This window comes from Dermacentor albipictus, unplaced genomic scaffold (assembly GCF_038994185.2).
Source record: "Dermacentor albipictus isolate Rhodes 1998 colony unplaced genomic scaffold, USDA_Dalb.pri_finalv2 scaffold_17, whole genome shotgun sequence".
NCBI lineage: Eukaryota > Metazoa > Arthropoda > Arachnida > Ixodida > Ixodidae > Dermacentor > Dermacentor albipictus.
The window spans coordinates 11,059,856-11,081,855 of record NW_027225571.1 but is presented as its reverse complement, the minus strand read 5'-3'; the positions used below and the strand labels follow the sequence as shown (position 1 = coordinate 11,081,855).

The window sequence follows — 22,000 nt, the reverse complement described above, 5'->3', positions numbered from 1 at the left end:
CCGCTGTAACCACCGCCGGTATGCGTGGTTCCACTGGGCCGCCTAGGCACCGGATTGGCCGAAACATCAGAAGACGGCAAAGGCAGCAATGCCGCAAATTTCAACGTTTTTTGCTTCACTCTCACCGCTTGCCTCCTTTGGACCCACTCTCCCCACCCCCACCCCCCCATTCTAGTACACTCTAGCTGCTGTAACAGTGTGGGACACCAAGACAAAAATGGCGCACAGCGGAGCAAGGCAAACGCACCGAATGCGATTATTTTTCTTCTCATGAGTACGTTACATGCATTGAAACAGTTTCTTCCATATCAGTAATGAATAATATCGTTAATATTGGTAAGTTTGTGGCAATAATCTAGCCATGTCCACTTTGAGGGGACAGAAATAGAGATGGGCGCACTTAGCTGCTAGTGACATAGAAACACATGGCGGGCAAGCTGCGAAAACTGTGGCATTTGTGTTCACTGCTATCCTAATATGACAAATTTCCGCTAAGGGTGGGTGAATGCCTTAGCTGCGCTACAAGCATCAGGGATGAATAAGGTACACCTCTAACGTATCTGTAAACATGGCTAATATTGTGGCCGCTCACGATTTGTTGCATGCCCATGAGTGCAGACGAGAGGAATGAAAAGATGCCTTTTTTGTTCTTGTTGAGCACAACCATTAAAAAGCCTACAAATAATAAAGTGAAGGCAAGTTTGGTTGTAGCCTTCTTTTTTCCATAGAAGTGTGGAAAGTGATGAAAGGAATGAAATTGGGCATCTGCTTAAGAGTGTTTTGGTGCGTACAGACTGCTTGGTCTTGAAGAGTCATTCACGTAGCATTCGACAGATGGTAAGCGCGATCATCATTAGCTAGACTTGGCACACGACATTGCTGCAGCAAGTTCACGGGGTGATCATTATACGGGAAAGGAAAAAATCAAATTTTGACAACAAAATTTAGAGGTGCAATCATTATGTAAGTAAATATGGTACTTAGCAATCACTGCTGCTAAAATGTCTGTCGCTCCTGTTTCTTGACATTATTGATTGAAATCTGGCAAAATTTACAAAATATGAGATGTGGCAATTTTTGTGCATCATGCTCATTGAAGAGCATGTAAACGATGGGAATGTGTCTGCTGCATTATCTATCATGCTGCTATGAAAAGTTCATTTCCTCCTAGCCAAACCGTGAAGCTATCATGCCGCCCACGGGCTGTCACAGCTGGACAGATTCCCCCCCCCCCCCCTAAAATAGATCTTTTTCCATGAGAAAAACCATTTCAGGGACCTTTTCATAATTTTTTCAGGTTGACAACAGTGAGAAATCCCTAGCTGGAATGCTATCGTTTCAACTCTTAATGTTAAAATATTTTTGTACTATAAGTTTTAAGCACCAAATTTGTCAAAATAAAGCAAAATTTGATCCCTTTTCTGTGTTTGGTGCATTTCAACACAACGAATTTGTAACCCAAAATGTTGAGCACATCTACCTACCAAGGGCATTAAACATCACATGATCCATTAGTACTATCATCAGCATCAGATATTTCAAAATGCCTGCGGTTCCTAATCCACGTGAGCCTTGCTGCCATCACCCGCAGTTGTGTGATGATACGACAGTAATGGCCGCTCGCGTAGAGTGAGAGATCACATACATTGTTCATAATCTTGACAACCTTGAAGCACTGGAAGAAAAAGCGCTTTCGAAAGGCGGGTTTGCTTAAAATGCCACCTACACCTGTGATTGGCTGGGAACTCGGCAAAGAACAGATGGAAAATGATTTATCAAGGTGCCAAAATGCTTTTTGGGGATGCTTTGGCCTCTTTGGTAACATTTGACAACAATGTGCTATGGCTTAGCATGCGCAGACCTCAAGTGTACAAACAATAATATAGTAACTGCTTGCTACTGACAGCCACTGGCCTTATCAAAGAGCTTATGTGCAACGGGCATGGTAGCTTGGGGTGCATTACCTGCGCTTTGAAGAAAAGCACCGCTTCATGGTGCATGTGTGACAGCTGGTCATGCTTAAGAATAATGGTATCTTACCTGCCACACTGTAGCTCCGCATTTCATCCTACCACATATAACATATGCTTTGAGGTGTGGCATGTAATCTCGCTGATAACACAGTGACTGTCACCACAATGCATGGAAAGCAGAGCCGGGCACACACTCCCACAGTTTAAGAAATGTGAGCTTTGGACGAGCTGCACACACTAGGCAGAGGTGACTTCTTCACGTAAAACTGTATTATGCCCTTCTGATGTGGAATATTTTCTTTGTTTTTGTCTGTCGTCAGCTAAAATGCATTTTTGGGTACATTGCTTATAAATGTAGGTGTTTCATTTTGTTGAGATTCATTTTTAACACCAATTTGCAGATTTTTGATACAATATTATTTCAAGATAATGATTTTGGGTGGTCCCATGAGATTAATTATACTACTGTGATTTTACTGCATAAAGCAGGGATTTGCACTGCATGTTTTGTTACACATCATCAAGTAAGTGACGTTGTTGGGCTAGTTAGTTCATAGATTTTGCAAAATTTTAAACTGCGCGAGGAAGAAGGGACATGAACGGAAACATAGACACACACATAAAGGGATTTGTGTGTGCGTCTGTTTCTGTTCAAATCCTGTCTTTCTTGCGCAGTTTGAAATTTCGACACATCCTCACTCTGTGCAGGCCGACCTTAGTTTGCACCGGCAGCCAAAATGACACGATTGTGACGGGCACTGTCGTGAACGAAAGCCTGATGTCTCAGTGCAAGCACAAAGCCAAAATTGAAGCCATGTCCTTGTCGTATGGAGGAGGAGGAATAAACTTTATTTGTGCACAGCAGATTTGAGACCTAGGCCTCTACCTAAATGATGGCCTCGAGCCCTTGGTGCCTGGCGGCATCTTCGGCCTGCTGGATTGCCTTGAGTTGGTCTTCCGGTGCACAGCTGAGCAACGCGGTCTCCCACTGCTCTCTGGTCTTAATTATTTTATTCTGTATGGGTGTACGAGGACAAGCCCAAACCATATGTTGTAGGTCCGCCCTTTCTTCACAGAATCTACATCTATCCGTGTAAAGGTCCGGGTAGTAGCGGTGGTAGGCCACCGGGTTCGGATATGTATCTGTTTGTAAGAGGCGCCATGCTGTCGCTTGCCGTCTATTTAACGAGGAGTGTGCCGGGGGGAAATGGGCTCTTCCCAATTTATAGTGTTTGGTGTTCTCGTTAAAGCTGGTCATCCAGTCTCTCTCCGTTCCCAGTATTTGTTGCGTGTCACCTGCTCTGCCTGTCAGTTCTCGAGCCAGGTTGTGCGCTATTTTGTTCCCGGGAAGGGAGGAGTGTGCGGGTGCCCATATAATGTGAATGTCGCGATCTTCACGAAAGTTGTTTAAAATTCTCAGTGCTTCCGCCGAGATTCTTCCTTTTGCATAGGTCTTGATGGCCGTCTTGCAGTCGCTTACTACGATGTTAGCTTCCGTGGAGGCTATTGCCAGTGCTAAGGCAGCTTCCTCCGCCACCTCTGCCTTCCATGTTTTTAGCGTCCCACTAACTCTGCAGTCACCCTCTAGACTCGTAGCAACTATCGACATACTCTCTCCATTTGCGTACTCGGCCGCGTCCACATAGACCACGTCCCTGGCACTACGGAATCTTTTGTGGAGAGCTCTCGCTCGTGCGTTTCTTCGATCTTGGTGAAACTCCGGGTGCATGTTTCTGGGGATTGGGGGTATTGATAGATGTTCCCTTATTGTCCCTGGGATGTCTCTCCGCACTCCGTGCTGTGCTTCGTAGGTTATTCCGATGTCATCTAAGATGTGTCTCCCCGTCAAACTCTGCGTAAGCTTTTCATACTGCGCTACTCTCTGGGCCTCAATAAGTTCATTTAATGTGTTGTGCACGGCGAGCGCCAAGAATTTCACGTTTGACGTATTTGCCGGAAGTCCCAAGGCTTGCTTATGTGCCCTTCTAATAATGCAGTCTATCTTGGCTTTCTCCGCAGTGTAGAGCTTGAGGTAAGGAGCCACATATACAATACGACTGATTACGAATGTTTCTATTAATGGGATGAGATTGTGCTCTTTCATGCCATAGTGCTTGTTGGATATCCGCTTTATTAGTCTGATTGTTTGTTGAACACTATTGTCAAGTAGTCTAATGGTTTCTCCGTTATGGCCGTTTTCGGATATGCGGAATCCCAGTATTCTCAGACTCTCCACTATCGGTATCGTGGTGCCTTCTACTGTGACCACAATGCCCGGCCTTTCCCTAATGCTTTTTCGACCCCGGCATGTGGGCCTATAGAGCAGAAGTTCTGATTTTTGCGAGGAGCATCTCAGTCCCTTGTCTTTGATGTAGTCTTCCACCGTGTTTACTGCCATTTGAAGGATCTCTTCCACATGCCCATCGCTTCCACCCGCCACCCAAAGGGTGATGTCGTCCGCGTAGAGGCTGTGTCCGAGTCCTTCTATCTTTTCGAGTCTCGCAGGAAGACCGATCATTGCCACGTTGAATAGAAAGGGAGATAGGACTGAACCCTGTGGGGTACCCCTATTACCTAGCTTGAGCACGTCTGATTTGGATTCTCCAATTGAAATCTTTGCGGTACGATCTGTCAAGAAGTCTTTGATGTACGCGTATGTTTTACGTCCTACATCCAGCTTTTGGAGATTTTGTAGTATGGCCTTGTGCATGATGGTGTCAAAGGCCTTAGTTAGATCGAGACCTAGTATTGCCTTAGTGTCTAGACTTTTCTCACCCACATCTATGATCTGATGTTTTAGTTTGAGCATAATATCCTGCGTCTATAACTTTGGTCGAAATCCAACCATGGTATGTGGGTAAAGTCCTCCATCTTCCATGTATCTCGTGAGACGTGTGAGAACCACATGTTCCATGAGTTTACCGACGCAGGATGTCAGTGATATAGGCCTTAAGTTCGTCAGTTGTGGTTTCTTTCCAGGCTTTGGTATAAAAATGATCTGGGCTGATTTCCATTGACTTGGAATGCTGCCTTGCTCCCAGCAGTTATTCATGTAGTCTGTGAGAGCTCGGATGGATACATCGTCGAAGTTCCTGAGTGTTTTATTGCTTATCCCATCAGGTCCTGGTGCAGATTTCGAGTTGAGCCTGGTAAGTTCATATCTGACTTCTGCCTCCGTAATAGGGGTATCCAGATCAGGATTCTCATTACCTAGGTAATCCGGAAGTAGTTCTCTATCCGCATCTCCAACGTACATCTTTTGGAGCTCTCGAAAGAGCTCTTCTTCTGTACCGTTGTAGCTGTGTATAACCTTCTGTAGATTGTGTCTTTGTATGGTTTTTGTACTTCCGGGCATGTGCTAAATTTTATTGTCACGGCCAATCCACCTGCCTTTTGTCCTTGGATTTGATCATGCTCAAAAATACCGTATTTACTCAAATATAAGCCGACACCCCAAAGTCCGAGGCCAACAAAATATATATATATATATATATATATATATATATATATATATATATATATATATATAAAACCTCAAATGTAGGCCGAACAAAAAAAGTGAGGACAGCGTTCACAAAATGCAAACAGCATTTATTGAATCTGAACGTGCAGAGCCCATTCAACACCGTCGTCGCTGCCAGACTCGTCGCTATGTTCCTTGTCACTGTCACCTTCAATGAGTGCACTATCTTCGGTACCATCAAGCGCATTAGATATGCCGCACTTTTTAAAGGCACGCACAATCAAAGTACCTGGGATGTCGTCCCACGCTGCAGCTACCCAATCGCCAGCTGCGGTAGCGATGCACGTTTGATGCGGCCCGTTGCCATTAGCATGTGGTCTTTGTCAGTCAACCAGTCCGTGTAATATTTCCGCAGACGATTCTTGAAAGGTTTGTTGATGCAGAAATCAAGTGGCTGCAACTGGCCTATCATGTCGCCTGGTATGACAGCGAGGTCCGTGTTCGCTTGGGCGAGCGCAGCCTTCACGTTGTTGGTCAAATGCCCACGGTAAGAGTCAACAAGGAGCAAGTTCTTTGTCAAAAGGGCTCCTGGACACCGTCGCCACTCAATCTTAACCCACTCTTCCACCATTGCACCCGTAATCCAACCCGTTCTCATTTGCCTGCACAATGACATTTCTTGGGAAAGCTTCTCGAGCAGGCAGTGTCTTCCTTTTAAATATCATATAAGGAGGGAGTTTATGTCCATCAGCTGTGCAGCACAGCATCACAGTTGCACACTGCTTGTCGTAGCCCGCAGAGCGCACCTTCACCTCCTTGGCACCCTTTTCATTCACGGCGTACGCCACTGGTATATCAACATAGACAGCCGTCTGGTCGGCGTTGCCGATTTGCCCAAGGTTGTAGCCTGCCACTTCTCTCTTTCGCAGCACGTAGCGCTGAAAAGCTATCAGCTTTTCTTCAATATCGCTTGGCAGCTTCTGGGTGATTGAAGTGCGACGTCGGAGGCTGAAGCCGAAGCGCTTCATGAATTTCTGAAGCCAGCCCCGGCTGGCTTTAAAATCCTTTCGCGTTTCGCTTTCGCTTGGAGCACTTCTGTTGTCACTGGAAGGGCAGCTGCTCTCTGCGTCCGAACAAAGTCGGCCCAAACTGTCTCCGCTTTGTGGTGACGGCTTTTCTTTGGTCCGCTAAATGCCATCCTCGTTGCGGCGCATGCAAAAAGCTGCTGTTGTTGTCCCCTCCAACGACGGACATTTTTCTCGTCGACGCCGCAGTCCCGCCCGGCTTGAAGGTTCGACGATGCCTCTGTGGCTATCACAACTTTTCGCTTGAAAGCGGCACTGTAGTGGAATCTCCTGCTTGGTGCTATCGTGATAACACCACGCCGCACACCGATACAGCCGACATGACAGAGGTCAAAATGGCGACTTCGCTTCTGTACGGTTGGATACTGGCATGGCTAGTAGCGGCTGCGATACTGACTTTTCTAGATGGCGCTAGCTATGCACCATATTTAGCAGTTTCAATGAAAAACTGGCGCATTTCTTAATATCCTCAAATCTAAGCCGACTCTGGAGTTTGGAATATGATTATTTGAAAAAAAAAAAAGAAACTATCGGCCTAGATTTGTATAAATACAGTATGTAGTGGTGGATCATGAGCGATACCAGATTCTTTTATTGAGAGTATTTGCTGCAAAGAATTTAATAGTGGAACGCAATAGCATACAAAGATCCCCGACTGCTTCATACACTTCCCAGCAACCGCAGCTTATGTAACCGTAATATTTACCGGGAAACGCAGGTGGCGAGAGCTATGCATGAAGGTGAGCGGCGAACCTTTGAGGTAGAAACACGGCCTCTTGCGTGAACCGTGAATAAGTGGAGGCGAGCACCATCTGGATGGTGTTGTTGCAAGGCACCAAGCGCAGCGCGCCACTTTATTAAGGGTAGATACGCTGGAAAAGGGGTTTGCGTTTAAGTTTCTGCGTAACAGAATTATTTTTTCTTGTATATTCAAATTACAATACGATGATGTCATGTCTGTAGGTTGTGTTTAGGTTGTACTTTATGATTTTTCTGATGCATTTTACTTTGAGGAATTAATTCAGTAATGCCTCTGCGCCATGCGGAGGGCCTACGTGGTTGTGGTTCGCAATGATTTTTCGCTAAACAGCTTCCGACACAAGACACTGACACTGGATTCTATGCAACACGGGTCCGTTAACGCTATTGTGTTAAAATGAGCAGGAAGGGACATCAAATAAATGCATGCAGCCTTGTGTGCTTCATGTACTGTAGCACCTGATGTTTGCATTTTCTCATCTATTATAGCTGTGGTATTGGTAAGAGTGGTATGTCTATTATACTTGAAAAATACTTTACCAGTCTATGCTCACTTGATTTCTGTGTTTTAATAGCTGATGAAATTTGTCCTTTCCTTTTTCTCCCTTATTCAAGGGTGGCAGCATTTGGTGTCTTGCTGTCAATGAAGATGAGACGCTTGCGGTGAGTTGTGATCCAGTGGTGTTTCCTTTGTGTTTGTCGGTGTGTTGCTCTTGTGTGTTTTGCTAAACATGAAAGTCATTGTGTGTACAGCTTAGGGCTCTATTTTAAGGGCACATACAAACGGGAGGTTTAGCTAAAAGGGCCAGGTAGAGCAGTCAGCACACTAAGCATAGGTGAAGAGAGGAGCCATTGCTACCTATAAACAAGTTGTTTTTGGCAAAGCTGGGAGCTTTCAGACTTACCTAAATAAGAATTTGGCAGAAAAGTGTACTTTATTCATAGCTTTTAACTGGGACTGTCATTCTCTTTTTATTTGTGTCTATTTATGTAGTAGCCTGGTCTTAAAGCATATTGGCATTTATAATTTTTGATATTTCAAGTTATTTCTGCTCATTCATTTCCTTATATGGCTGTGTTCAGATAAGGACAGACTAAAGGGGGTTCCTACTAGCTTTAGTTTTCAGCAAAATATTAATATGACATAGGAAAATGTTTCTGTAGAAAAAAGTCAACCTTTGTATTGCAAAACTTAGCATGGATTTCTTGTAAAAATTTCTTATTTCACTAAAGGTGGGAAAGAGCGTTTTAACGACTTGCAGATTTTACATATTCGAAGGCCTCATCATCATGATCAGCCTATTTTATGTCCACTGCAGGACGAAGCCCTCTCCCTGCGATTTCCAGTTACCTCTGTCCTGCAACAACCGATTCCAGCTAGCACCCACAAATTTCCTAATTTCGTCGCCCCACCTAGTCTTCTGTTGTCCTCTACTGTGCTTCTCTTCTCTTGGTACCCATTCTGTCACCCTAATGGTCCAATGGTTATCTAATCTGCGCATTACATGACCTATCACTCTAAAAGTAATCCATTCGACTCCTGCAAAATTTATTCCGTAAATCTACACCACTATGGGTTCATAGAAAGTTAAATTTATGTCACCCACAGTATGTTCTTGAAAAATTGGCAAACTTTGGTTACATGTCAAAAAACTCCGAAACAGGAGTTTCTTTTGGGGGAATTTCAGCAAAGGCAATTAGGTTGAAAAATACTTCTGACATATCTTCAAAAGGTCTCTTGCAAACTAAAAGAGAAGTATGCAACTACACCACATATTTATTTCATTATAAAATTCTAACCGTGCTGAAATAGCACTGCCTAGTCCCAAAAATTTGAACATTTTAGAGACGTTTCTAAAAAATAATTATCAATGATATTTATGAAAGTTTTATAGAACAGCAACTGAGGACTACTATAGCTAGTACTGCAGAAATCATCATCATCAGCCTATTATGTGTCCACTGCAGGATGAAGGCCTCTCCCTGTGATCTCCAATTACCCCTGTCCTGCGCTGACCTATATATATGTTGCATTATTTTATTTTAAGTGAGAAAAATTGAGCCTATTTTAAGGCCCATGTATGGTCATCCTAGCGATGAGTCCCGTTCTGATAATAAGAAAAATCATGCTCATAGTGAATTCTGAAATCATTATTTTTGTTGTGTAAAGAAGAGGAACTCAAGTTGTGCCTTATTTCGCCTCTCTTTAGCTATGAAATGAATTGAGCTCGAGTTTTCAGGGTTCCTGCATCCATACTCCTACTATGGTGTATTGAGGTAGCAAGCACGTTAGAGTGCATGCAGCAAGTTTTTTAAGACTAGTCGGCAGAACCTATTTGTGGCAATGGTCTCTAATTACATCTGCTATCTGAAATGTTCCCCTCAAACATGAATCTTGCACCAGCCGAGTGGGAGAGTGCGATAACGTCACTGTAGTGGATGAGCCACCTGGGTATGTTCAGATGAAGACAGTGACAAGACTGGTCCCGAGCGTTTTTTATTTTCACTTAAATTTTCATATTAGGCATAATATTCTTCCATACCATGAAACTGCGACTACTTTTCCAACACACCATTTTTTTGTTTTTGTTTTTTCACGTGCAATAAATCTTAAGTGAGACAAGGTGCAAAAATCTTGTTAGCGAGTTGCAAAACATTGAAAAAATTTAAAGCACGTAGTATAAAGAACACAGCTTTCTACATGTTAACCCTTTTACTCCACATCTACACTACCTCTGACATGGTAATAAGGAAAATTGAATTGAATTAATCTTCATGCGACAGTACGCGAAAAAGTTAGAGGCTTATTTGGACGTTTACTTTTGGAGGTGGGGGGGAGGCGTGCTGCTTGAATTAAGGGTTCATCTTCAATTCTTTTTCGCCCTTGTTCGTTAAGTGCTACACAATTTATAAAATGGTTTGTTCACCAATTTATTGCATTTGCTTAAAACTGGATGGCAAATTAGAAAAAGAGAACATGAAAAATAAGGTGTGCACCTATATTTCAACTTCTGTACAATTAGTACTTGAGGGCCATCTCTTGAAGTTCCTGCAGAAATGTGGTTCTATACTCTAGTAATAATAACAGCATTTGATGTAGACTATGAATTTCGATCCGCTTCACTGTTCGACGTACTTGAACTGATTTTGTTTATAAAGCAACGAACTTCACGGTGGCTGGAATTGATTGCTGTGATGCACAAGCAACCTAAGCATTATCATAATACAAGGTTATTTAGAAGCTATCATGAGGATAGTATAGGTTGACTAAATTATCATTTGCAATGTGGGTTGAAAGGGAGGGTGTGAGGAGGTCATATGAAAATGCTAGAACCACAGCTTCAGGTTTAGGATTTTTGAAAGAGTTTGTTTGCGTTATCCACAACCAGTAATAACCAGTCAGGCTAACAAGTTCTGCAAACTGCAGATTCACAGCTCATTCTATTCAATCTTTGCGCACAGTGCTACATACAAGAAATTTTCTCGGTCAGATTTTGTGTTCTCCCACATATGGATTGTTTCAATTTCTTGCACCAGCCTGATGCTTTTCCATTCTTCTTTCTTTCATTCTCTGAAGGCTTCTACTTCATCCTTCTTCATGTGCAGTAAGAAAACGTTTTTCAGATTTAAGCGTACCAGCAACAATGTTTACAAAATAACTTGTGCCGAGAGTGACTTTGGTGGCTGGCGATCACAGGTAATGTACTGTGGCTTGGCGTTTGACAAGCCCACTGACACCGTCGCAAGCATTTTTGCCATGCCCTGTAGCAGTGAAAAGCCACTTCGTCATCTTAAGCCTACTGCATTGTAACTCATGCAATTGGAAGCGATTCTTAAAATGGGCAGTTGCTCCATCACTCATGTGTGTTGTTAGTTGGGGGTAAATTGGAGCATAATCTTCAATATGCACCTTGATTTTTCTTGGAGCCAAGCATGCATGTGCGCAGTCATGGCAGGTGCTGTTGCTAATCAGGGCACAGTTCCATGTCGACTTTCATGACAATACAATGCAAGTGAAAATGATAATTTGCGCACTTTGCCAATAATATGATTGTAGTTCATCCGAGAGTGCGATGGACCAGTTTTCCGAAAAGTCACAGTGAAAAACAATGGAAGCCTTTTTGTTGTAGAAAGTGTTGCGCACATTGAACGAAGACAGCTGGAAAAGGACACAAAGGCCAGCGCTGGCCTTTCAGTCTTATTGGAAGCCTCTTCACAAAACTGCTTTTTGTGTATGGCATTTGTTTGCGTCCGCCTTATATAATTATGAGGGATCCATTTCATGATTGCTTTTTGAAATTCTTTTAAAAATGCTAAAGGCATTGTAGTCTCAGTTAAGATTTCTTGTGTATGAAAAAAAATATGTGTTGCAAAAGTAGTCGCAGTTCCGCGATGCAAAAGGATTTTTATGCCTAATATACAAATTTAAGTGAAAATAAAAAATATTCAGGACCCGTTTTGTGACCATCCGCATCTAAACATATACCCAGCTGGCTCATCCACTGCAGTGGCGTCATTGCACTTTCCCACTAGGCTAGTGCATTGTTCATCTACATGGAGAGCATTTTAGATAACAGATGTCACTAGAGATTAATGCCAGAATTAGGTTCCCCTGACTAGTTTTAAAAAACTTGCTGGATGCACTCTTGCGTGCTTGCTATCTCAACATACCATAAAAGGAATATGGATGCAGGAACCCTGAAAACTTGATCTCAACTCACTTCGTGGCTAAAGAGAGGCAAAAAAAGGCACACTTTGAGACACCCTCTTTTATACAAAAAAAAAAGAAAATGAGTTCAGAATTCATTATGAGTGTTATTTTTTTTATTATTAGAGCGAGACTTATCGTTGGAATGGTCATACATGGGTGTTAAAATAGGCTTAATTTTCTCATCTAATATAAAATGATGCAGCAGGTTTTGCCAGTACTAGATTTACTAGTCCTGGGTGGGTGTTCTATAAATTTTTCATAAAATTGGCAATGAATATTTTTTCTAAACGTCTGTAAAATGTTCCGATTTTGCTTTTTTGCAATTTTAGCATTGTTGGAATTGTGTAACGGAATAAATATGTGGTGTAGCTGCATACTTCTTTTTAGTTTGCGAGAGACCTTTTGAATATTTGTCAGAAGTATTTTTCAACCTAATTGCCTTAGCTAAAATTGCCCTGAAATATACCTCATTCAGAGGCTGTTGCTGAAAAACCAAAGTTTGCCAATTTTTCAAGAACATACTGTGAGTGACATGAATTTAACTTCCCATTGGCCAATAACACTAGTGTAGTGAAAAAATTTTGATGGGGTGCAATGCATTCATTTTAGAGTGATAGGCCTTCAAATTTGTAAAATCTGCAAGTCAGTAGAAACTATTTTCCGCCTTTAGTGAAATAAATTTTTTGAGAAATATGTGCTAATTTCATAAAATGAAGGTTGATTCCTTTCTACAGCAACATTTTCACACCTCATGTAGTGGAACCCCGTTGACACGTTCCTCACTGTTGTGTTCTCCCAGCTGATACATTGTGTTTTCGTAGTCCCAACCTAAATCCCATTGGCTCGTATTTGTTACATTCCCAATTGATACAGTACCGTTGTGTAATGTTCCCGCATCTTACTTTGCATTTTAAAGTGGCCGCTGCATAAATATAATGGTGCCGGGAGAAATTGACTCTCACATGTTGCAACAAGTGACCAGTTTGTTACAGCAAGCTACCAATTTGTTGCAACAATCGATTGAAGCTTGCAATAAACGGACAAAGTGGAACAAGCCGGGTGCTCCACAAACATTGAAAGAAAGCATGCACAGAGCAGCTGGCGGAGCATCTGTAAATGTGCGCATCGATTAAAACTTACCGGCGCAGTAGGAACCATGTTATGCAGTGAAGGATACACAAAATATTGTGGCAGGGGCCACTGTCACAGAACACCGTATGTGTCCCTTAATTATACATGCATGCATCTGCTGTTCCTGGTCACGGTATGAGCATTGAGACATCTAATAACTGCACTGGCAGCCACTCGGACTGTTTCAGACGTTGTGTTGTGGCAATTTGCATCCTATTTCACAGTTACGTTTTCCCGGCTGGTACATCTTTTTTTCCAGGGTCCCTTTAAAAACATATTCATGGGATTCTACTGCATCAAAATTTTGCTGAAAACTAAAAATAGTCGGGAACCCTCTTAGTTAGTCCTTATCTGAACACCCATGTGCAAGTGTGCTGGTGGCCAGCAAGAGTAGTTTATTCTTTGGCTTTGGTGCCCACTTGAAGTCAGGGTGGGATGTTTCTGAATGCTATTGTGTACTGTATATACTCATGTAATGTACAAGCTTTCACAATAAACGCACCCCCAATTCTGCTTTTGAAAATTAGGATGTTTGTTTTGCCCCTCATAATAATTGCACCCCCATCTTTGGCCCTCTGCAAACCAACGATCGACTGGCCATGCTGTAGTTTTTCGGAGAGACTAGAATGAATTGCAGCACTCTGTGGGATCACTTTCTTGTCCCTTGTCTTTCTGTCACGCTGTAGTTTATTTAACAGAACCTTTTACTCTCTCACCTGTATTTAGAGCAAGTGCACTTAATCTCGATGGCCATTGCTGTGTTGGAAATACTTAATCATGTCACTTGAGGAATGTCAAAATCACCTAAAAGGAATTTTATGGCTAACTCATGTAGACTGCACATCCATGCTAGCGGCAAACATGCCATCACAGCACACCAGCAGGGGCTGTGGGTTGGATGACGTAGAAGCTGATGGCAAAGCCATAATAAGAGAACACTGGTGGCAAGCATGCAGTAAGAACAGGCTTACCATTATCGTAGTTGCTTACTGTTCTTACTGTATGCTCGCCACCAGTGCTTGTGCAAAGGCACCTTGCAGATGCCAGAGAGAAAACAAAAATCTCATCTGCTCTCTGCAACAGCAAATTTGCTCTGACATAATAGAAGAACATGTGAGGTCCAGTGAGGCACACAGGAGAGTCTTAAGTGAAAGAAGGGTCTGTGGGTGCTCAGTTGGCATGGTCGGCATAGTGTCAGAATTTGCATGTCGGTTGTTTGCTTTTCTGCCTGTCTGGTTTAGCTGTGTGCAGTGGGCCATAATTAAAGTTATACAGCTGGTTTCAAGTTAAAAGGACCATACACTATATGCTTGCGCATGAGAATCATCCTGCCGGAATGCATTTTGATGTTGACAAAGTCCACATGTGCTACTGGCAAAAGCAGCACAACAAGCTGCTCGCTTTGAATTGGTCACGTTGCACCTTCTGAGTGCCGAAGACCAGAAAGTTTTCTCATGCAGAAGTCCTCAAAGATGTTGGGAACCTGTGAAGGGAAGGCTGTGCCATTTGGTACAAAATAATCAAGACGTATGCGTGAACCATAGTGAGAAAGCACGGCATCTCCTTCACTGACTTTAGAGCGAGCAAAAAGTGGACCACATGTTCATGCGGTGTAACAGGCTGTTTGAGAAGAAGCACATCATTTTGCCGAAGACTGCCTTTTTGCTACAATACCCTTGCTTTTCACAGATTTGTTATACGCCTGCTGTGGGACAGATAGTATGCATAACACGAAGGTTGGTTGCACACCAACAAACTTAGGCATGCTGATGAACAGGATGGTGGAAAAAAGACAGCGTGCTTGTCAAAACAGCAGGTGCCGAAAAGCAGTGGTTCAACGTGATGCTTGCAATAATAGCATATGGCTGGAAGCGGTAGCGCAGATGACCTGTTGTGGAACCACGATGTAGATGAAGCGGCCAGTGACCTGGACGACAGGTCTGGTGATTATAGTGGAGAGGGAAGGGCAATTAAATAGCTGGCACTGTTTGCAAATAATCGATGTATGGTTTTACTGCAAAGATATGTCATTTACTTATTTATTATTTTTAATAGATACTGTGGACATGAAGTCCTCCGTGCAGGGTGGGTAAAATTTGGTCACAAGAAATAGAACAATGCTAATACAACAAAATGTTGCAATGATGCAGTAATAATGGTGATATGAAAAGTAAAAAATGCTGATACAACTTTTATAAAGGCAAGTTATTCCTGTCATTAATGGTGAGTGCAAAGAAAGAGCATTTATACATGTAGGTCGATTTGGGCAAAATAAAGGGTTGGAGCATTTTGGTGATGTTGGCGATTAGGTCTCATTATTAGTGGACTTACATATATTGCCAGGTTGAGTGCTAGTTTGTTAAGTAACTGAGAAAGAAAGTCAAGCCATAATTTTTTTTGGCGCAATTCAAGTGTAGGAATACTATTAGATGTTATTAGTTCAGTTGGAGAGCTGAATGTCGAAAATTTTTGTAAATGAGCTGGATAGCCTGTCGGGATTTGTTCAAGTTTCTTTGTTACATTGAGTGTAGGGATCCAAGATAATACAAACGTACTCGAGCTTCAGTTGAATTAAGTGGTAATAAGCGAGCAGTTTGACAAAGGATGAGGCATGTTTAAGCTTGTATTTGAGAAAGCACAGTTTACGGAAAGCAGAGAAAGGAAATATATTCTGTACATGAATGTTCCAGGACAGGTTGCTGCAAAGGGTGACGCCTAAATATCTATAGTCAGAAACTTCTTTAAGTTTCTAACTATAAACATACGCATTTTTCAAATCATTGCCGTCATAATTTTCAATTTTTGCTGTTTCGAAAGAGTTCCCCTAAAATTTACCCCGCATGATAAATGCATCTCCCAACATTCCTAAGGATTTTCAGCAAAAAAGTGTGTTCATTGCAGGAGTATATATGGTACTAATATTCAGGTGCGCACTAGAGAACCTCGAGCAGTCACAATTAGTCTAGTTCTAGGTAAGGGATCTGTCATAGCTAGAGCATCCCAGTTGCGGAGTTTTTAGGTAAATTTTTTTTTCTGTCCCATCTTTTTGGCCAGATAAGAGTCCCCCCTTTTTTATGAAAGCTCTCTCAATTACCCAATGGCCCTCAGTCCCCAGCAGCTGCAGAGCACTTGACCAAGGTGGTGTTCAGACCTGTAACGCAGCAGAGGGTGCTAAGAATCTCTGGGTCTGGACAGGCCACCAGTGGGAACTGACCCTTGCAACGTTTAACACCCGAACCCACACGAGTGAGGCTAGCTTACCGGGACTCTTTGTGGAACTATTAGACATTCTTTATGACATCGGCCTTAGTGAAATTCGAAGAAGTGGAGAGGCTTATACAGTGCTAACGGCCATGTCGTCTGCTGTAGAAGTCTACTAGATAAGAAGCAATATGGGGTAGGGTTCCTAATCCATATAGACATAGCGAACAACATTGACGAATTTATTAAGCATCATTAAGGACTGTGCAATAGAAGTCGGTAGTAACTCCATTAGGCAGGATACCAGTAAGCTATCGCAGGAGACGAAAGATCTGATCAAGAAACGCCAATGTATGAAAGCCTCTAACCCTACAGCTAGAATAGAACTGGCAGAACTTTTCAATTTAATCAACAAGCGTAAGACAGCTGACATAAAGAAATATTATATGGATAGAATTGAACATGCTCTCAGGAACAGAGGAAGCCTAAAAGCAGTGAAGAAGAAACTAGGAATAGGCAAGAATCAGATGTATGCGTTAAGAGACAAAGCCGGCAATATCATTACTAAATTGATGAGATAGTTCAAGTGGCTGAGGAGTTCTATAGAGATTTATACAGTACCAGAGGCACCCACGACGATAATGGAAGAGAGAATAGTCTAGAGGAATTTGAAATCCCACAAGTAACGCTGGAAGAAGTAAAGAAAGCCTTGGGAGCTATACAAAGGGGGAAGGCAGCTGGGGAGGATCAGGTAACAGCAGATTTGTTAAAGGATGGTGGGCAGATTGTTCTGAAAAAAACTGGCCACCCTGTATACACAATGCCTCAGGACCTCGAGCGTACCGGAATCATGGAAGAACGCTAACATAATCCTAATCCGTAAGAAAGGGGACGCCAAAGACTTAAAAAATTATAGACTGATCAACTTACTGTCCGTCGCCTACAAACTATTTACAAAGGTGGACCCCTACAAAGGTGGACCCCACCCCCCCCATTTGAACCCCACAATAACGAAATTGTCGGGGACAGCAATTTTTTCATTCTCGTGAGAAATTCGTTATTGCGAGAATGAGAGAAGGCAGAAAAAAAAAAAGGTACTAATAACAGAAGACACATGTTTTATTGAAAAAATTCGTCATCTCGGTCTGCCAGCCACGGCTTTGAAGGAGTTTTAACACTCAATCCTCACAACTCGGAATAGGTTGCATGGCCACGTCGCCATCATGCATTGCGAGGAATGACCGCACAGTGTTGAATGTGTTGAGCACATCTTGCGGGCTCGCTTGCTTGGTCGCAGGTTCGTTGCCATCGTTGCTGTCATCAGTGCCACATACGCTGCTGACTATGGCGCCATCCGTTAGTTACTCGCGGATGACCAATTCATTGTCGACAGACAGGAAGTCGTGTAGACCCAAGCTGTCTGGCACAGTTTCGTCCACACACCAAAGCGCATCCCATGCCTTGCTCAATGTGGAAAGTTTGCCAGCGTCAGCAGACACACTTCCGCTTTCTTCTGCTGGTCGCTCAGACTCTGACGATGCAGCTGATGCCTGCTGGTTATTAAAGCCCGTGTGTTCAAAGCAGTTTTTGATCACGCTGACTTTCGTTGTCATTCATGCTGCAGCAACCATCTCTTGGGCCATAAAAAGGTCCACCTCCGTCGTGCGTTTGTACTCGATGCTGAGCAGCATCTTCTGAATAAACCTTTGACGGTAGCCACTTTTCAAGCCTCTGATGACCCCTTGGTCAAGAGGCTGAACGATTGAGGTGCAGTTCATGGGGGAAAATACCAGTCGGACATTCATAAAAGTGGCATCAACACAATGGGAAGTTCAGTTGTCCACGAAAAGGCACACAGACCTGCCTGCTGTTCGCATGCTCACGTTGAAGGCTTCCAGCCAGGTGGCGAAGGTAGTGTGTGTCATCTATGATTTTTGGTTGGCCATGTATTCAGCGGGCAGCCTGTTGTGCGCCTTAAAACACCATGGCTTTTTGTTCCTGCCAATGACGAGGAGCGGACACTCATCGGAGCCGTCCATGTTCACGCAGAGAAGAATTGTTATGTGCTTCTTACTCTGCTTGCTGCTGTGATATTTTTGGCCCTTCAAATCTGGTGTCTGCAAAGGAAGCATCTCGTAAAACAATCCCGTCTTGTTAGTGATGTATATGTCGCGGAGTTCGTACTCATCCGTGATAACTTCCAGAGTCTCTCACATCCAGTTTACTCCATCTTCTTGTTAACGCTTGTGCATTCTCCAGAAATCACTTTGGCGGCGATGTTGTGTCATTCTTTCTTTCTTTTCTTTCTTTCTTTCTTTCTTTATTGATTTATTTAAGACAATGAACAGATTGTCTTAGGGGACACGGCTAAAGGCAAAACATTTGCCTGACTAGGCCGTGCCACCCGTACATTGGCAGCAACATGGCAGTGGCAGGCTTTCAGGAGGTCACACATGAAATTAAAGTAGTACACATTTTCAACACTTGAGTACTCAATTCGCGTAAGAAGAAAAAAAAAAAGGTTAAAGTTAATACAGTTTTCTCATCAATTGAAGCACAACAACTACAGGAAAAAAAAAGTATGTACGAAATTTTCCATCCCTGTAGCTGAAAGGTTAACGTTTACACAGTTTTCTAAAAACAACAACAAGAAACATGAACAAAATTTTCTATACCTGTAGTTCAACATTTCTATTAGTCTTCGGATAGTAACAATTCTTTTACCGTTTTCTTAAAGCTTTGCTTTGAAATTCCAGAATTTAGCAGGTCCAATACCAAGGGGTAGTCGTTTAGAAGGTTAGGAAGCTGAACTGCTAGTTTTTTATCTCCGTATTTCGTTCTGCAACGTGGTTTTCCTATCAGACTTTTTCTGAGGTTATAGTTTGTCGTTCTGCCATGGTATTTACTTTGGAAGGAACATTTGTCTTCCCAGAATTGCCGTGAAATTTCGAGGAATAATTTGTAAGTGTGAAGTTTTGATGCTGTTAATATTTTATATTTGTTATAGTATAGTTTAGTGGTATCAGTACGTTCTAAGTTACCTATCGCGCGCAGTGCGCGGTTTTGGAGTGTTTGAATTGATTTTAAGTTAGTTTGTGCAGTGGTTGACCAAACTAGCAAACAATACGTTAATGGAGAATGTATAAGCGCGTTGTAAATATTGCGCTTCATATTTATCGGTAGCAAATATCGCAACCTATTTAGCACATCGACAGCACGAGCGATATTTTTTCTAAGAACGTCTACGTGCGGTGACCAGGACATATTTTCATGGAATATAACTCCTAAAAATCTGGCTGTTGTTGCCTGTTCGAGGTTGACCTTCTAAAACTGGAGTGTTATTTGAGGGTGGATTATTGTTCCTTTTGATTTAAACACTAGATACTTAGTTTTAGTTATGTTTAATTGGAGTTTATTCGCATTTAGCCACAAGCTTAGTTGCTGTAACCAGATGTTAGCTTCCTCAAAAAGATTTCCTATTTCCCTTCCTGAGAAGAACACGTTAGTATCATCCGCGTATAATATAATATTAGAACAGCCTTGAATATTGACAATATCGTTAATATAGAGTAAAAATAAAACAGGCCCCAAGACGGATCCTTGTGGCACGCCGTACTTAATGTGCTGAATTTCGGAACTAACTCCATTTATTGTTGTGTACTGTGTTCTAGAGGTCGGATAGCTTTTTATTAAGGATAATGCGACACCACGAATTCCATAAAGAGGTAGCTTTTTCAAAAGGACATCGTGTTGCATGCAATCGAAGGTCTTCCCAAAATCTAGAAAGATACCTAGAGTTAACATTCGGTTTTCTATGTTGTCAAGGATTTGTTCCTTTATTTCAAGTAAAGCGGTTTCTGAAGATTTAGCCTTACAGAAACCATATTGCTCCTGAGCTATTATGTTATACGTGTTTAGAAACTCGCAAAGTCTTCTAATAATTACATGCTCAACAATTTTCGCGAAGACAGAAAGAACGGATATTGGCCTGTAGTTATTCATGTCGTTAACTGGGCCACTCTTATGAATGACAGTCACTCGGGCTAGCTTCAGCCTATCTGGAAACACACCGTTAGAAAGAATTAAGTTACAGATATGTGAAAGAGGCGTGCTTACAATTTCACTGACGGCTTTCAACGGCTTCACTTTTATATCATCTTCACCTGAAGCTCAACTGTCTTTCAACGATAAAATTATTGTTTGTATCTCGTGCTGCTCAGTAGGCACCAAGAACAGCGTGGAAGAACATCGATTTAATATATATTCCGTGCAAGAGACTGGTGTATCATTTTGTGAGGACGCACCAGCATCAATAAAATGAGAATTAAAAGTATTTGCAACCTCAATATCTGACAATTCACTATGCTGAAATGCAACTTTTCTTGCGATAGCGCCTTTGTTAATTACTTCATTGATCGCTTTCCACATGAGATTTGAATTTCCCATGATAGCAAAAAACTTGTTCGCGTAATATTCTTGTTTAGAGTGTTTAATATCGGAATTCAATTTGTTACGCTCAGATTTGAAAGACCGAAAGTTATCTTCGCTTCTGCTACTCAAAAAGATGGCTCAGCCAGCCGGCGCTCACTTGAAAGTCATTGTGCCCCAGAAGTCATGCAAAGTCGATGGCTTTCTGCTGCAACAATCTGCTAGACAGCTGTATGCTGTTTGCACACCCTTCCAGGAACCACTTGTACACAGCCTGGTCCACGGTCTTCAAAAGCCAGAGTGGCCACAGCCTTGTGCTCCCCAGGTGCTCCATTCTCCAGCGCTACCAAGATGCTGTCTTTTGATTTTAATATAGTTGACAGGGAGCTGCATGGTATCCCAAACTTGATAGCGATATCCATCTTCTTTTTTCAGTTGCAGCTTCCGCGATGATTTGACGTTTCTCTGAGCGTGAGAAACATGCTTTTCTGAACTGGAGGAGGCATTTTGCATGGTTTACTGCCACACACAACGGCCAAACACGACGAGGACAATGAGGGGTACGAAACAAGTCGCCTGGCTACTTCTGCCAGAGTCGCAGCCAGATGCTGGAAGCGGCATCGTATGCTTGCCAGCAAAATTGAGTTATGTGCTACAACTAGCCTCTAAGCAAGCAACAACAGGTGGCAGCAAGCAAGTTTCTAAAGTGACTAAAAAACAAGTTTTAGCATTGTTTTCTTTAGGATTTCACTTTTTGATGTCATGTTGAGACCATGCGAAGAAAACTTGCAACCCACTACAGCAGAAATTTTCGTTGTCATGGGGCTGCCGGTTGAAGATGTATTGTCGTTGAGCGATATGAAATACATGTACTCCTATGTACCTCCTTCGGGAACTTCGAAATATTTTGTTGTTGCGAGAATTTCATTGTTGAAGGCTTTCATTATCGCAGGGTATACATATACATACTACACGCACACACACATGCACATGCATGCATACATACATACATACATACATACATACATACATACATACATACATACATACATACATACAACAGAGGGTCACTACAAAGCTTATTTGTCATTGTTGCTCGTGTGTCTTGTTGCGTGGTGGTGGATCAGTGCTAAAAAGCTTGTGCATTTTGTGAACGATGCAGAAAATTGTAAGCAACAACAGCTTTAAACAGTGCAACACAGGACACAGCAAAAGAGCCACAGGATGGAGCACTGCAGTGCTCGGTCCT

General features: G+C 42.5%; 1 protein-coding gene across 5 annotated transcripts in view; it reads left to right on the top strand.

Moving 5' to 3' along the window:
- LOC135909425 (tRNA (34-2'-O)-methyltransferase regulator WDR6) overlaps window positions 1–22,000 on the top strand; it is a 443,227-nt gene that overhangs the window by 188,770 nt on the left and 232,457 nt on the right. For all 5 annotated transcript variants that reach the window (XM_065441378.2, XM_065441379.1, XM_065441377.1 and 2 more), the window contains one exon: window positions 7,896–7,943. In XM_065441378.2, the coding sequence (XP_065297450.1) occupies window positions 7,896–7,943 (48 nt within the window). The remainder of the gene's footprint in view (window positions 1–7,895; window positions 7,944–22,000) is intronic.